The sequence below is a fragment of the Lissotriton vulgaris genome, unplaced genomic scaffold, assembly GCF_964263255.1.
Source record: "Lissotriton vulgaris unplaced genomic scaffold, aLisVul1.2 SCAFFOLD_1922, whole genome shotgun sequence".
NCBI lineage: Eukaryota > Metazoa > Chordata > Amphibia > Caudata > Salamandridae > Lissotriton > Lissotriton vulgaris.
In genome coordinates, this window is record NW_028250986.1 from 169,756 (window position 1) to 185,050 (window position 15,295).

Here is a 15,295-nt window from a genome sequence, read left to right on the forward strand (position 1 = left end):
ATAGCCAGTTTCCATTTCGGTGGGTTAGGAGGTCCATGCTGCCCCGGCGTTGCATATTCTTAGAAAAAAAATTCACTCCAAAATACAATTAAATAAAAAAAGAAACCATCAAGGCTGCCTAGCCCTCCCCGTCATCTTGGCATAGTAAGAATTTCTCAGTCCACTTGCTATAGAGTTGTGGTGCAGTTTTTGAAGTGAACGTGTGGGAGAGACGGGCCCGGACATTTGCGGAGAATATGGCAATGTTTACCAAGGCCTCGCCTTTTAGCACAATACAGTGTCCAAATAATACGTGGCAGGCAAAGTCTGGGGGCCAGAAGCGGTCAGTGGCATAATGCGACTGATACGGTAATAGCTCTCATAAGCTGTGCGCAGGATGCCATCCAATGAAAACAAGCAGATAAAACATGGAGCTGAACTATAGACATGGGTCAAGCCCTGGGCGCTCTCCATTACATGTACAGATTACACTACCAGCTGACATCATAGGTTATGTCACACTGTACTGTAGACCTTAGCTTGCATCTCATGCCTGCGACGGACAGAAAGCAATAATAGGGAGGAGTGAGTGACAGCGGAAAGCAAGAGGGGGATGGAGAAGACATTGAAAACATTAACAGCGCGGCGCTCATGAAGAGCTCCGTGCTGATTATGTATGCAAGTGAGGCCTTAAAAAGAAAGTTCCCCTCAGACACACATTAACCACAAGAGCGGATTAAAACTGTAGTTGGGTGGTGCTGCTTCCATAATAAACTAAGTGACGCATAGGATCTACAGCCAATATAAGCCCTCTAAGTAAAGCAATACAAGTGTTTACAAATGGCAAGCGGCAGGAGAAATTTACCCTTGAAACAGATTACTTGATTTCTCAGAGAGACAGCGAATGCGCGCTGCCTAGGCGAGACCTAAAAAACTGTATTCATGTATTGAGAAGGTTAGATACTGTTTGTCATCGACCTTTCACCAAAGAGGGGTCTGGAATTCTTGCGCCTCGGTTCACCAGACACCCAGTACACATACAAACTATTCACATTTTTGAAAAGTACAGGTGTGGGAAATCTAATGATGTGAAACTTGTGTGCATTACAGAAGGTTTCCTTTACTATATTGGCCTTCAAAAGGTAAATATGTGGAAAGATATTGTGGAAAGGTGCCATTTCAACACATGTAGAAAACGACGAACATTAGAGCACGCCGCCAAGGTATCCTTAATCAGCAGTGTAAATCAATCAGGGATTTGTAAAGCATGCTACTCACCAAGGAGGGTCTCAAGGGTGTTGGGGTGGGCGGTAACTGCATTCCCATGGACCTCCGGGGTCTTTGCTACCGTGTTGGTTCCTGTGGACAGATAAAGGTGGTGCTTGGGGGGGGGGGGGGGGGGGGGTACGGTGGCTGCGGACTGCAGTATGCCCCTCCAGGGTCAGCCAGCACTCGGGGAAACCGGTCAGACCGTAGCATTTCAGAAAAGAAAAGCTCCAGTACTAGAGGGACTGTCCTGTCCGGTGAATTTGGTGAACCCACACCCCATAGACACCATTTTAGTAGGAGACAATGGGCAACTGAGGATGGGAGAAACATTGCTGTTCTCCGTTTCATTTCTTTATATTTTTGTTTCCTGTGGTCTGTTGGTTGCCACATAATTAATAATAAAAAAGCCCTCAGAAACACCTAGCATTATAACTAAGCAAACATTCAGCATGGTACAAATGACACACTAAACTTAGTCAGATATTTTATTGCACAACTTTACTTCAAAACCTGGTCGACACACCATGGGAAATCCATTGATGGTACAGGGCATGTTAACTGGGGACATGAGAGATTTTTAGACAAACTACAAACACTCTCTCTGACCACAACAGTCCGAAGGATGTAAAGATATACTACTTTTGTATATCTGCCTTAAATGCAAAACTTTACGGATGACATTCTGGTTTAAGAGCTGCAAGCAGCACTGAAACAGGCATCTTACACATCATAGGCCATGATTCAGCATCCTCCACGAGGGGTAACTTTTGACATCCTTTTACAATACCTATGACCGTGCATTACTATCAAAGATAAGGTAATAAACTGGCTTGAATTTAAACAGAGTATTCAACAGAAACAGATTAAAGTAGGCAGAACTTCCTGGAACCAACCCCTATACCCTACAGAGTTCCACAGTTCTTCATTCCAATACTTGCACTTTCAACCTATAACTCTGAAGCTCCAGGAGACATCAATAAGGAATCTGGTAAATATTCCCAAAGTGAACACAACCGTCAAGTGTAGAAAGCAACATTTGCTCATGTATCCTGGAGGTCTTAGCCCCACGATGAGAGCGATCCATTTCAATAGCCACTTTCTCAGTGGATGATGAAAAACCTCAAGTATAGTTGTTCACCATCAAACTTAAGCACTGCCAGTGCAAGCCATCTGCTGACATGTTACATGGTAGCAGTCATTGGTCAGAAGTGACTTGTCTATTTGGTTTGAGAGGCAGATAACATTTGACAGGAAACCACACATGCGAGTATTAACGCTACAATGAAATACATACACCATGATACTCTTGGGGGGACTTGTGCGTATGTGCCACCAGTGTGCTCCCTCCGCCTACAGTGGATATCAGAGTGCAGTTTAGAAAGTATCAACATTTCAGGAAAGAACCAAATCAAACTTACATTTGTCCAGCTGATCTTCTACCACCTTGAGGAAAGCCACAGAGATCATGAAGAGATTAAACAAAAAGCAGATTTCACACAGCTTCCCAAGACCCGGACTGCAGACCTCCCTCACCACGCCCTGGTATGTAGTTTGCTTGCTGATCGAGGAGGCGTATCCCAGAATCACAAGACCACTGATCAGGAAGATCAAGGAGACCTAAGGAGACAAAAAGCAACATGGTCATGTCACGCCAGGCAGCATTAGTCAAGAATACAACACGTGAACTCAAAATATCCTGTAGGCACTTTGGTACATCACGTCTGGTCTACGATTTAGAACATAAAAGTTGTAGGGTTCTGCAGGTCCTCGTTTGTTTCAAATTATTGCAAGAGGAGTTCTTACATACTAATCTGTAGCGCTCATACATCTATGTGGAATCTTTATTTTTTCAATTGTGGTCCTAAGAATGATATACTTACCATATAAGGATGTGAGAGTACAACGACCCTCCAAATGCAATATTTCCCCAGAGAACAAACACAGATGCTATAAAAGAGCATTCCAGGAATGATGGAGACTCCAGGATCCCTGCACAGCTGGTCCGCTGTGGGATGTCCCAGTTCTCACGTACGAGATGGAAACCACAGAAAAACTTCCTAAAAAGCCACCTGGATTTCAGACAAATTAGACCCCTTCAATAAGATATTTAACAGCATATTTAGAGAGATGATGGGGGTGGGGACAGGGAAGACTTAAAAGACCAGACTAAAGTTAGGTTAACAGCAAGATAATCCCTCATCTATTCCACACCTTTATTAGCTCCATTGCACTACCAAAGAAAAACAAATTTAAGACTACACTAGTGTTCTAGTATACCATTCGCATAACACGCCTTCTCCCAATAGAACCTGAAGCCCACTGTTGGGGCACCAAAGTGCAAATATCAAACAAACTTTCAAAGGGATACAATGATCAGGGTAACAACCATCTGAGAGTGCATCGCCAGACATCTTGGATATGGATGATCTCTCCTAAAGAACTTAAGGAAAAAACCTTGTACGAATGTGAATGAAGAGAGCTTCTTAATTTACCAACCCAAATGATATACCAACAGGTGATGGTGCGTGATCTCTCCGTAACGTGCACTCAAGATAATTGAAGGTCATTTGATCCAACGTGAAAAAGCAAAAAGGTTAAAAATGCAGCCCTAAAACCTGCCATTTTCAGTGCAGTGGTCTTCTCCAAGAACCCCTCATACCATCCATCTTGTCTCCTGCTACGATAGATGTTGTGAGCAGAACCTTAAAAACCTTCAACCTTCAAGACCGGGTGATTTCCAAAAAATTACAATCGATTGAGGCCCTCTGCTCGGCAGTCCCTCAAAGAGGATTTCCTTAAATGTCTATGTGGCGAAATATAGCATTCATGTTTCTTTTAGGACACAACAAAACAAGTGGGACATTAGCTAGTGAGTGCAGTTTTATTGCAGGGGAATGTCATTCATCTTAGTAGGAGCAGCTGCAGCAAAGGATGGTCAGGAGCTGGTTACACTTAGGGTCGTGGGCGCCAATATTTTTAATCTGAACTTTGAATGCATGTAAGGACAGAATGCATGATGTTCAAAGCACTACATACAGGGGATATATGCATATGTAAACCTTTATGGCAGCAACTGCGCCCTTATTATAAATTAAAACAGTAACCTGGCACAGTGTCAGTTTCTATGGTCTTTCAGTGTGTGGTCCTGGGGGGGGGGTTGGAGTGTATCGACCACGGGCTAGAAGAATATGACGTCACACAGGGCAGTTGTTGTCCTCTCCACTGCATCAATCGAACAGTAAAAGGGGTATTGAAGGGAGGACAGGAGAGCTCAATCTGTGGGAAACCGGGATTATGGCCAGGGCGAGAGAGCCAAGGGGAGTCCCTTTCATTAAGGGCCAAGGCTCTTAATAAGGGTGCAAAACTATCCGTTTGCCAGTTTAGCCCGGGTGAACAGACTACTAGAATGTTTGGGGGGCGGGCGTGCCGAAGAGGTGGTCTCTGGAATGACGTGAAGAGCTAGTTTCCTCCCTCTTGGTTTTGGCTTTGTGCATGCTTAGGAGGAATGAAGTTCTGGATCCCACACCTACAAACTCTTAATGCTTTCTGTGCTACACCCCTAACCATGTGATTTACTGAATTCTTGCTGAGTTATAGGGTAGGACTCTACTCGCTTGCAGGTGCAGCAACGCCGCATAGTTTTTCTTCCCAGAAAGGCGGTCTATATGCATGTGTGACCCATGTGTCCCGAAAATTGTTATATATTCACGGATATAGAAGTAATCACATGTGATTGCATTTTTCGATTACACATGTGAGCCTATGACAAAACTAGGGGCTTTAGGACTAACCCATTGCCATCCTTTGCCCCACTGCCAATGCACGGTTGAGGATTCATACTCTGGACCTGATACATTGCAAAGGTAATGAAAACTTAAGTCTGAGGATTTTTTCTTAGAAGCAGGTTGTTAAGCCACACTCATAACTTTGGCAACAACCGAGAAATGACACCCAAGACGAGCCGCAGCCATTCTGAAGTAAAGACCAGCAATTTGGGACCAATTGTAGCCCCTAAATAATGAATAATGTGAAGCTGGTGGTACAAAAATGATCCTACTAGGCGCGCAAAGTAGGCAGGTAGAACTCAACTCCCTAAATCGTATTGGCGATGCGCATTGCTAACAATACATTACAGAACCTCATTCCCACCGGATCAAAAACAATGTAAATGGGGCACACAGGGCATCAAGTATGGATCAGCTTTGTTGGGTCTCATCAGTGCGGTGCAGTCAGAGTCCTCAATAAATCCCTCTAAGAGGTACAGGTGTGGGCAGGTGTCGGGCTCATAACTCTGTACCACTAGATCCAAGCTTCTCTTCATTGAGGAGACCCAACAAGGGTAAAACATGTAGGGTTTCAGGTGTTCACACACAGGGGTGGCGACTAGGCACTTCGATACAGACTATTCTTGTAGAGTCAGGGCCAAAAGAGATTTGCATATGACCACTCTTGGTCTACAGTGGTACTGTGAGCAAAGAAAGATGGACTGGATTGAAAATTAAACTTTATGAGATTCAAGCTCGAGACATGAAAGTTACACACGTAAAAGCAGCAAGCACTTAACTCACTTAGCCATACTGGGAATAAAATACTATCCACAATGGTAGATAACATCTTAATACCTTGTTACCTTGTAGTGGGCTGAAAGGACTCCATTGGGCTAGGTCAGTGCCCTCTGGAAACCCTATGGGAAGCATAATGTGTCCAACAGTTCAATATCACTGAAAAGAGACACCAATAAAAACTAAAAGCTGTATCGCTCACATGAAATCTAAAATACAAATTCCCACTATGTCCCTAGATACACCCCAACAGAGGCAAAAGGCACAGATTGGGATGGCGGGGGTGAACGGAAATGGAGAAAAAAAATTATGCACTTACCTTTAACCGTGCATCTCCTTCGTCATCGCTCCCGGCCGGAGCAGGAAGCACGCAGGTTCCACATAGCCAATATCAATGCTACCATGCAGCATTGTGATTGGTTTGAGCACAGATGTTTGGCGCTCAGACAGGCAGGGGAAGCCTGGGCATGTTCTCCACCCAGGCTGTAATGCAGCCTGGGTTGAGAGTATGCAAAGTGGGCATGACTGTTTGGCCGGGCCGAGAGGGCCAGCCAAACAGTCATGCGCACTTACTGTGCCCACCACTCCCCCCACCACAGCTCCTGTGTGAGCAGCTCATTCCCGCTCACGAAGCTGCTGCAGAAGGAACAAGTAGAATGTTCACAGGATACTTTATTTTTCCTTTTTTACACTGTTGAAAAGCAGTGGCGCACTGCTCCTCCGCCTTAGCGGAGTAACCGCCACTGCACGCCAACAGATACATTGTGTGTCAAGAGGAAAAGGCGAAGTTCTGACAGATGCATTCTGTTGATGACTTGAGCTCTTGACTTTGCGTCACTCAATGGAGAGCTGGAGGATCCACAGCGGTTGCCTCAGCCTTCACTAAACCAAGTCAGAGTCGGAGAGATCAGCCAATACTGTCCAACAATTGAATTGCCGGCATCAGATGGGCGCATTTACTCACAGGCGACCAAGATTTTTTAATAAAGTGGAGTTCCCAGGCAATTTTCCTACCCAGTTAATACACCTATATTAAGATCCGTGTCCTGAAGAGACCTCACTAAACAATCTCAGGTCGAAGCATCAACATCAATGTTTTTTTTTCTACAAATATTTGTAGGTATGAATCACATTATTTGATCTGATGCTTGCATATATGGAAGCCAGGACCGTGGTTTGTGGATTTGAGATTCGATATGAACTGTGAATAATAATTCCCTTGCTATGTAATGTGCATTCGCTTGTAAACTAGTCCTTGTACAAATACTCTTTCACAAATTCATGTATCAAAAGTTGCCCTTGGCATAGATCAGGTTGCTCTTGTTTTCAAATAGTTTCAGTATAGGGAGCATGTGACATATTGTGGGAATGTTTGCCTTGGCTAAATTCAGGAGGGCCAGCAGTAAGTTTGTCAGTGACATTTTGAAGCCCCAGTTCCTACAAAAGATCTAAGTATGGTTGAAAGTGTGAGACATTAACACTCCTGGGCAAGACTGCATTTTTGTGTAACTGCTAAAGACCCAAAGAACAGGAGTGATGCATGGGTGGACACCTGCGGTATTCGTGACGTAATACCAGAACCAGAAATATTAACTAGTCCATACTCCAGAATCCAATCCTAAAGGATGCAGCCATGTTTCTCCCCAATATTTATAGATTGGGAAGGTCAAAAGAGGGGCCAGACAACTCACAAAGGTATTTGAGGCAGAGTATGCTGCTCTGTAAGCGTTTCTCGCCTCTTCCGCTGAAGAAATGGTTTTTAGAAGGCAAGTGTATCCTCCTTACACCTTCCACGCCATGTTTGACTGGACAGACAGCTTTTCAATTTTCCTTCAAAAAGCAGGACAGCCGGTTAACAAACCTTAGTAGCAGTGTCCTATCGGTCCCCAAGAAGTCAAGTTCCACCTCAATCGTGGACAGAGCAATCTCTTGCAGGTCTGGACACAGTAAAAATTCACAAAGCACGTCAGGGTATAGGTGGTGTGGGCGTCTGTCGTGGGTTCAGCAGTTGTGGGGGGGCTGTTGATGGTTAAGGATTGTTGGCGGGAGAACTGGCCGTAGGTGCAGTTCAGCGTGCATCTGTGGCAGTTGTGGTTTCTTCCGGAGTTGAGTGCGAGGAAGGCAGCTCAGTCGTAGCGGTGGATGGTCAGAGAACCAGGGTCCCTGGCCCTGGCCACGGTCGGGTTGCGGACAGGTTTGCCTTCGGCGTGCCATTGGCGTGCCTGCTGCAGTGGCCTCCTTTGAATAGGGGAGGGGAAAGCGCAGCTGTGACGGGGGAGGTGGCAGGCTGGAAGTGGGCAGGGTCTAAATCTCCACAGAATCGCCAGAGAGGGCAAAATGAGTATAACAGAAGAAAACTAAAACCTAAATTAAACCAAGTCAACTAACAAAACTGACTAAAAACTAAGCAAACGCCACATCAGACACAAGGGCAGGCAAAAAAAAGGGCAGGCACAGAGCGGGCCTAGAGCAGTCTCAAACCCTGATCTGCTCCGTCAGCGGTGGTGACGTCCAGGTGGAGCTGCATGGAGAGAGAGAGCGGGATCTAGTCCAGGTCAGGGCACTCGGGTGGAATGGAACATTATGACATCACAGGCCCAGCAATGGCTTCCACCAGATCCAGGTTAGATTGAGCCAGCAAAGGGGAGATTCACCACAACATGAGCAAGAAAATAGACTACATTCTAGTTAGCATGTCGGGGAGCACAGGGCAGTCTTCAGGTGCATGACTGGATGCATTTTAATTACTTAATAATGGACCTCTTGAAATTGTAATGTGTTGATGCCATGCAGATTCCCTTTTCACCTTGGAAGCACATGGACGCTAGTTGGGAGGACCACTGCCTGCAACAAGAGCTGGGAATAGCCGGGCCAAAAGCCACTCGGGCTGACCAGACCCTAGGAAAGAGGAACTTAACGTCAGGGCAAGGGGAGAAAGGAGTCTCATTAAACAACCTAAAAATAAAACTGAAAACGGATCTGAAAGAGAACCAGACAACATGTGAAAATCCACACCTGCCCTACATGTTTAAACAGAATAGAACTCTTTATTGCGCTTGCCATCACACGCATGTTACAACACGGTCGTTACAACAACCGCATTGTAACAACACATACCATTACCCCGCAAGTCAAAACAACGACATGCAGAGGGGGGCGCTGGATATTGGAATAGTATAATTTACTATTTCAACTTCAGTGTGTGCGGATAGTATGGAGGTGTACGATTTTAAACCCAATACCTTCTCCCCCCTCTGCAAGTCGTTAAGACTTGCTAAGGTAATGGCATGCTTGGTTACAACGATGTCATTGTAACAACCGCGTTGTAACATGCTGGGTGACTGATTCGTAGTAAGGGCTGTTTACCGTTTAAACGTATACTTTACCTACCACTACTACCATAGGCGCTGGAGAAAGGGTTGCAGAAGGGTCTGCAGCAAACCCAGAAATAACTATGCTGGAGTTCAGAAAGTGAATGAGCAATAGCAGCACATTACCCTCATGACAAGGTTTTAATGCGATTTCGTACAGATGAACTCCGATAAATCACAGAAGTTACTTCACTCCTCTTTAACCTTTTTTGTGATGCGCAGTGCAAGGAAATGAAAAATATTCATAACTCAGTAGTTCTGCAAATTAACAGCAATAACAAGTGTTAGGTTTCAAATTCCCATCTTTGCAACACACTTGTTTCATGCTAGATTAGGTGAGCAGTGTGTGGCTAAATAGATACCTTTAGTATTCACATTATGTTAAGTTAACCCCGTAATGTGCAGGCTTCAGTTAGCGAGTGACTCCATTTTGCATTTCGTAATCCCCATTAGGCTGCTTAGACTGTGCCTGAATTAGGCCTCATTACTTGTATTGCTTGCCTCAGCAGAACACTGTATTTAGTTATTATTTTCTCTTCTGTTCAAGGCGGTTTCTGGACTTACTAATGAATAGGCCATTCTGCCTTCCCATACCTATCCGAATGTGTAATTTCTGCTCCCACGTTAGGAGATGTTGAGACCCGGCACCATAGCCTTAACTCCCTGATAACATGAACTTATCTGGCAGATGCCAGCTCATACTACTGTGCCCCTTTGTTAATGTTCGCCCAGGCCGGTAGTTTTCCAATGTGGGTCTGGTCTGAGGCTTCCCGGGAGGAATGATTGTTCACTGTAAACTGTTCTGTATTTTTTATTAAGGTTTAAAATTGAAGAATACACACAACAACCCCTTCTGTAAAAGTACCATTCTATTCTCTCTAGCTGTTCACATTAGCTTGGCTACTGACACACCAAACTGAACTTTATTTAAATGACTGCCTAAGTGAAGCGCTGTTATTGAAGAATACATAAACCATGGCACGGTCACATCCCAGACTCCAAACCACACATCAGCCGATAAATTGCAGTCTACACACAAACCTTTCTCGAACAACACGAACTACAAACACCTGAAAAAACACTACATGCACAAAAGTACAACTTGCTCGAACTACCTTCTGCTGAACCTAAGACTGGAAGAAAAGTTCATGAGAGTTCAAAAGAGAATGAAGGCATCTTATCTGCCTCACTTATGGGATTCCTATGAAAAAACCACCCTAGGTCCACAAATAACTAAAATATACATCTAACCCTTTATTTACCCATCACTACCTAAAGATGGCATTTCCTCCATCTAGTTATATCCCAAGGGCACAAATGATTACATCATTTTCTTTCATCTCCAAACTTTTTTCCAACTTACATCAATTTCTTCCTTAGAAAGGCCTTGACTAGGATAGTTATCTATTCTGTTGGAAACACGGGGTCGCGGACCATCAGCAAGGCCGGCCTAACACCAATTGTCACTAAACTGCCAACACGTTTCAACCACTCAAGAATCCAGAAGACAAAGGAAGAGATTTGTCATGCACGAGACATGCATGGCACGAGCTATACAGAACACATCCCTTCTGTTCACTGGAGAACATTCTAAGTGCAAATCGTAACAGGTTAAGCAACTGCAAAAAGGGTAAAGAGGGAATAGAAAATAATAATGGAGAGGAAGGAAAGCTTAAAGGAAGGATGAAAAGTGAATGGAAGGTAAGAGAAACAGCAGGCTACACATTATCCATAACAAGATGGTTGTATGTTAACAATGTTGTAGCATGTAATTAAGACCGTGCATGCCTCGTGTTATTTTTCTTTGTATTCCTGCATCCTAGAGACGCCGTTCTGCGGGTCTTGTTGCGGAATTGGTCTTTTGGAATGCCATTCAGCAATGGAGCTGCGGGCACGGAGGTTGTTCAATGATGGGTTTGATGTACAGGCTAGATTTTGATGAATAAAAAGACTTCTCTTGACAACACACCAGTTCTCCTGGATTCCTTCCATACAACATTTTTGGCGACGAGATTTGTGAATCGGACCAGTTTTGCCAATTTCTCGAAACCGAATCGAGCCACCATTGCTGCTGGAGCCCACCTCACTCAACGTGTTGCTGCCGCAACTGCTTCGTATAAGTGGCCACCTAGCTTCCTGTTTGGGTGGAGTGCACGCTTCTCTACCACTGATTGGCCCTACTCTGCTGATGATATCAGGGTTGTTCATGTACGGAGGCCCTTCTTTGACCGCCATTCTCATTGGAGGCAAAGCAGACCGGCTGTTCCTTCAGTTTGCCTCATTGGTCTACCTATGGCTTCTTTTCATCCTCCTCCTCTACTGCTCATCTCCCAGTCTGTGCACTGAACAGCTTTTCAGATGCTTCTGTCTTTGTCGGGCTGCAGAGCACTGGGGTGTACACGTGTTTGCCACATTTTAAGTTCATTCTCTTGTAGTACACATGCAGCAAGCTGCTGTTTTGTTTCTCTCTCCTCACGTACTGAACCTATGGATGCCTCATTGGGTGATATAACACACAACTAACACATGATTGTGTGAGCCCAGTACTTTGCCCCTGCCTTTCATTTGTAAAGTGTGGTTACTCCTCTTACCTCAGCTATCAAAGTTATTCTACTCTTTGACTGCCTTGGCCCGGTCATTCAAAGAAAGTACAGGAACATCTTTTGAGCTGTACTACTCCTACCCTAGAACAAACCGTAAAAATTGCCCAAAGCCTTGAACGTTCGGTTTCTTCTGTTCAAGCATCCACTGCATCTACCATGATTAGCAATGCAAACAGTACAGAGGTGAACGCAGTAAAGAATATTAGGAGTAATAAGATTAACTAAACCAATGCCTGTTAGATGTATTTTTTTAAACCACTTCGGTAAACTTAAAGTTGTCCTGCCATGGGGAAGCACTACAATAAAATGTAGGAAATAAGGCAATTTCATGAAAATATGCAGGAGATCTGCTGCCAATGCGGTTAAAGTGAATTGCGTGCCTGATGTCCATCAGCAAGTTACCTATGAGAGCGATGAAAGTGCATGCGACTGTTAGAGCAGTCAAACCTAGTGTTATTTTTCTTTCTAGTCCTACATCCTATAAATGCCGTTCCACAGGTCTTGTTGAGAAATCTGTTTGGAACACCATTCAGCCATGGACCTGCGAGCATGTTAGTCATTGAAGGATGGGTTCCGTGTATATGCTTCATTTTGATGAATAAAACACTTCTCTTGACAATGCACCTGTTCTCCTGGATTCTGTACTTCCATATAACATCTTTGATAACAATAAAGTATGTTCATAACAAGATAATAACACTTTACTACCCATGTGGTTCGCATTTAACATCACCAAAACTAAAAACAAGCATTTGCAATGCAATAGGTCTCGCATTAGAAAGGTTTCTGCTATTGGTTCTGTAAATGACAATTTTTGTATTTATGTGTTGGTTTTGAAAATAGCTAAATTAATAGCTTTGTCATTTACAATGCCAATAGTTATAACTTTCGCAGATGTGACACCTATAACCTGGGGTTGCGCCGAGTGGTGCTGGGGCGGCGCCGAGTGGTGCTGGGGCGGCGCCGAGTGGTGCTGGGGCGGCGCCGAGTGGTGCTGGGGCGGCGCCGAGTGGTGCTGGGGCGGCGCCGAGTGGTGCTGGGGCGGCGCCGAGTGGTGCTGGGGCGGCGCCGAGTGGTGCTGGGGCGGCGCCGAGTGGTGCTGGGGCGGCGCCGAGTGGTGCTGGAGCGGCGCCGAGTGGTGCTGGAGCGGCGCCGAGTGGTGCTGGAGCGGCGCCGAGTGGTGCTGGAGCGGTGCCGAGTGGTGCTGGGGCGGCGCCGAGTGGTGCTGGGGCGGCGCCGAGTGGTGCTGGGGCGGCGCCGAGTGGTGCTGGCTTGTACTGGCCACTGAGGTTAGAGTGTGTATAGTGTAAGTAAATATTTAAATCATGTTGATTAAAGAACAGTACTAATTTAGTTTTAGCTGTCTGCAACTCAGAACTGCTCACGTCCTCAAGGCCCTTCAGCTGCTTTAGGCAGGATTCTAAATCCGGCTAAATCGCAGAATCACATATTGCTCACAATTTCATTTCTCCTGTGCCGCAATCACCATGGACTTTACCCATTTGCTGACTGAATCTATAAATTATGTTTTTGATACTTGAGGGTGTCAACACGAGATACTTAAAAACTTGCTGATCTTGGGAGGTGACCAGAAACATTGTGTTAGTCAAATATCTTTAACTCTGCACGCCCAAACCAGATTTCGTCATGCATTTGCTACTGTTAAAATTAGTAGCAATGTTAATGTAATGTAGTTTCTTGATGAAGAGACCGGAACCATATATTTTTTAAATAAAAATGTTTAATGATCAAGAGACCAGATCCTAATATCTTTAAAATAATGATACCCTAAACATCATGAAAATTCTTTGGGACATTGCAGTAGAATACAATTAGCTGGCAGCAATCCTTCTCGAACCCTTGCATTCGGAGTGATTGGAATAGTAACTTTGCTGCTAAGCCCGCTAAGCCATTTTCGTTTCCATAGGATTGCTGTCCAATTTTAAAATACAGACTTCAAAAAGAAGGCACTTATGCTGACAGTGCTTTGCATTAAAACAGGGCGTGCAAATTATTTCCAAGAGACATTCACATTGTAAAATAAGCGATTCCCAATGCAGAGGGCACATACATTTTGATTTCCTCTGTCGGAGCGGTAGCGCAGTGCGGGAGGAGGTGGAGGGAGCCATAGGGAGATGAGGTGATTTATGTCAAACATTCATGAAGCTTGTCCGCCGGAGCCTTGGTAGACAAGGCAACGGATTCAAGCCTCTCCATCTTCACCAGCTTATGTGGCACCGGTATGGGTGGGAGTGAAGGGAGTTCTGAAACCAATACAGAATGCGGAGTCTACTTTTAAGTTATGCTAGAAAAGCTATTATCGCGGAAGAGGTGGCAGTACTGTCATCGTAAGGTAAGTTTTCCAATTACTATAACATTCACAAAGTCTTCAAAACTACCCATTAAAAGCAATACTCGGCAGAGCCACAAACTCACAGACAACAATTTTGGTAAAGATGGGTTTGTAACGCTAGAATAGTTCATGGATGGAAGGCTTCCTAACAAACATAAAGACAATACAAACAAGACAGTAACACACATTCTTAAACAGTCAAGTCTTTGAAAACCTAAGAAAGAACAGAAACGGCGGGGGAGCGGATTCTTTTGAAGTGCAGCGGGAATAACAGCCAGTGTTTGTGCATGGCTTGTGGATGGCGTAATGTGAAGCAGAGGAAGCCCTGCGCCAGGCATAGGGTGACAGCAGGGTCACGGCGCCATGCTGACATTGGCAGGATGCAGCTGTCTGAAAGATTTCGTGGACACCCAGCCACCCATTCAGTAAAACAAAAAATAACAAGGGGGAAGATGGGCAGAAAGTTTAGATAATAAGAGGTGCATATATCGGGAGAGAGGGGAGGGGAGCTGAAAAGCACGAGGGGATAAGAAATGCGCAAGAGGAAGAGAGCCCAGGAAAGAGGAGCGCAGCGAGGCACAAAAGTGTGTAAGGAGAGAGACGCGGGGGAGCGAGATGAAGTGTGAAGCAGGGGAGCGGATCCCTTTGAAGCACGGCCGAAAGTTAAACAGCAGGGATGTTATTAGGGGTGAGGAGAAGTGAGGCCGAGCGCGCGCTGGGTTGAATGCCTGTGGCTGAGCGCACGCTGGGGAAGCTTCAGGTGCCTGTGGGAGGGAGGCTGATGGCTTTGATGTGGACGTGCGTTCCGCACGAGTGCACCACATGAACTGGACGAAATCCGCGATGGTTTCAGAGCTTGGTTTGCCCTCTATACTCTAGTCTATTTATCCCTTACGGGATAGAATAGTCAAGACCTAAAACACAGATACAATGGTGCATCTTTCATACAGGTTTCTGTACTTCAAAAACTTAACATATTAGTTCATGTTTTGAAATACACGCAAGCACTTGGTCATTTGCAACTTGCTGGTGCAATCCTCATGCATGCACTATCAAAGGTGTATTCTCCTAGGTCTGTTCCTTATTTTGCATGTAGTAAAGTCTCCAGGAGAGGACACACAACCTCAGAAGGCTATTTTCAATCTATATAGCTTTGTG

At 45.0% G+C, this 15,295-nt stretch overlaps 1 protein-coding gene across 1 annotated transcript in view; it reads right to left on the minus strand.

Annotated features, from left to right (window-relative positions):
- The window catches only part of LOC147663068 (putative sodium-coupled neutral amino acid transporter 8), a gene marked incomplete at its 3' end in the record, with an annotated part of 197,625 nt that overhangs the window by 149,789 nt on the left and 32,541 nt on the right, over positions 1-15,295 (minus strand). The window contains exon 2 of the mRNA XM_086950706.1: positions 2,667-2,865. Coding sequence (XP_086806832.1) covers positions 2,667-2,865 — 199 coding nt within the window. The remainder of the gene's footprint in view (positions 1-2,666; positions 2,866-15,295) is intronic.